The 2,107-nt window shown below is 38.9% G+C and overlaps 1 protein-coding gene across 1 annotated transcript in view; it reads left to right on the top strand.

Moving 5' to 3' along the window:
* The first annotated feature begins 1,966 nt into the window (after positions 1-1,966).
* Positions 1,967-2,107, top strand: part of Tmtc1 (transmembrane O-mannosyltransferase targeting cadherins 1) — a 269,839-nt gene continuing 269,698 nt past the window's right edge. The window contains exon 1 of the mRNA XM_048802437.1: positions 1,967-2,048. Within this exon, the coding sequence (XP_048658394.1) occupies positions 1,967-2,048 (82 nt within the window). The remainder of the gene's footprint in view (positions 2,049-2,107) is intronic.

The raw sequence follows: 2,107 nt of genomic DNA, 5'->3' as shown, positions 1-2,107 counted from the left end.
TGGAAACAAAAATAAAAATCAAAATTCAAAGTATGAACTCTACTGAATATGTATCACTTTTGCACCAACTTCAAGTTGAAAGAGTTTAAGTAGAACCATCATAAATCAGGGATCATATATTTTTTGAGTTAATCCAAAATTTATCATCTGAACTGAACAGAGATGCCACTGAACCTGAAGGAAAGCTTCAGGCAACTCTGTGCTCAGAAACCTGGAACAGGACTTGAGGATCCCTCTGGTCCCCTTTCTTAGCTCTCACTGCTTCTTCACTACTTTTCATTGTCATGGACACCTCTGATACTTCTTTCAATAAAAAAGAATACAACTCAGATTAAGGAAGTGGGCAAGGATGTGACTTCTATAAAGGTGAGTTTAAGGAGGAGAAAAAGTATGCTGTTTATAAAAATCTATTATTAGGGCCACTCTATAGGGTAAAGATATTATCTCTAGAAGTTCCTTGTTAATTATAGGTATGATTGACATCTTGGCCTATCAGTGAGAATACTGTTATATCTAATATCATTTCTGAAAAGACAACTTCACTCTTCCTTTTAGTTTTTAACTTAGAAAGCTCCACTTTTATGGTATTAACCAGCTCCCACCCCATATTTGAGCAGTTTTGTTCAGTGAGCCCTACAGTAGTACATTGCTGCACAAAGTACACCTCAATATATTTTTATTAAGTGAATAGGAAGGGCTGTTTTGTGTGGTGTGGGGAAATAAAATGTGGTCTGGATGTTTAAGCTAACAAGGGTCAAAAAGTTTTGATGAAAGGATGAAAATATAAATGGTTAGGATTTTTCAGTCACTCATTTTAGGTAACCAAAACCAAAAGAGAACAAAACAAAAAATCAAAAAACAAAGTGAAAAGGGGTGAACCACATTCTGTCTTGGAATATGTTTGTCTTAATTCACTGAGTTTTCAACATTCAGATACATCTTAAAATTTTTAAAAAGTTTGTGTAGTAAAGAGCCACCAAATGCTCAGAGAGAAGAACAATTTCTGCTTTGTATTTCACTATTATTAGTTTCAGATCAATGAGATTTTTAAAGGATTTTGGAAGGAAAGGAATGAAATGGTGACTTTAAAAAAAATTTTAAAAATTGTGGATGAACACAATACCTTTATTTAATTTATTTTATTTTTATGTGGTGCTGAGGATCCACATGCCTCACACATGCCAGGCAAGTGCTCTACCACTGAGCCACAATTCCAGCCCCAAATGGTGACACTTTATTTTAGTGTGTTCTGTCTGGATGTGTCAAATCCTGGTGGCTTCAACAGTAAAATAGCTGAAGTTTACAAGGGGCCAGAAAATCGATCCTTGTAGAGATTCTAGTAATCATCACTCTGGGATATGAAATTCATTTATGCTTTATAATTAGTATTTTTAAAAGGAGAACAATTATTCAGAAAGGCTGTTTAGAAGCTAATGCCAAAGTCCTCATACACAGTTTTTGTGGGTATGTGTTCCTCTAGTTTTTAAAAATTCATATTGACTGAGCAGGAGTAGTTCAAACACAGCAAAAGAACTGTTCGATATTTTTAAAAGTATTTATTTATTTTAAAAAGTATTTACTTAACTTATTATCACAGACCAGAAAAAATTCAGATCCAAGAGGTCCAGTTAGAAAGGAAGAAAAACTAATTTGCTGGGCAACTCCCGAATTATCTTAAGAGTTTAAGTAAAATATAAAGCGAGAAGAAATGGTCCAGAAGCCAAGTCATCTCCCAGACCCAAATCAAAAATCGAACCTAAGGCTTTTTATAAACACAGGCAGAGAAATGGGCGGTAAAGAAAAAACAGCCCTGGCGCCTGGGAACCAACCCGGGCAGGGAGGGCAGGAAGTCCTTGGCCAGGGACACCCTTTCTCCTGGCTTTGGGAAGGTGTTTTTGGAAGCGGTTTCCCGGAGGGTGGGACTGCAGGACCGAGAGCCCGGCGGGAGGGAAAGTCCTGGCGGGGGATGACGGAGAGGGCGGCGGGTCGCGAGCGCAGAGCCGGCCCGGTGCGTTTCTCCGGCGCCGCCGCAGCAGCTCTTGTCCTGGGTGCTGAAAAGCTGGGAAGTTCCCGGGAAGCGGCAGCCACTTTTATTTCGGAGGGAGGG

Source organism: Marmota marmota, unplaced genomic scaffold (genome assembly GCF_001458135.2).
Source record: "Marmota marmota marmota unplaced genomic scaffold, marMar, whole genome shotgun sequence".
NCBI lineage: Eukaryota > Metazoa > Chordata > Mammalia > Rodentia > Sciuridae > Marmota > Marmota marmota.
The sequence above is the reverse complement of the archived record's forward strand: the minus strand, read 5'-3'. Positions and strand labels throughout refer to the sequence as shown.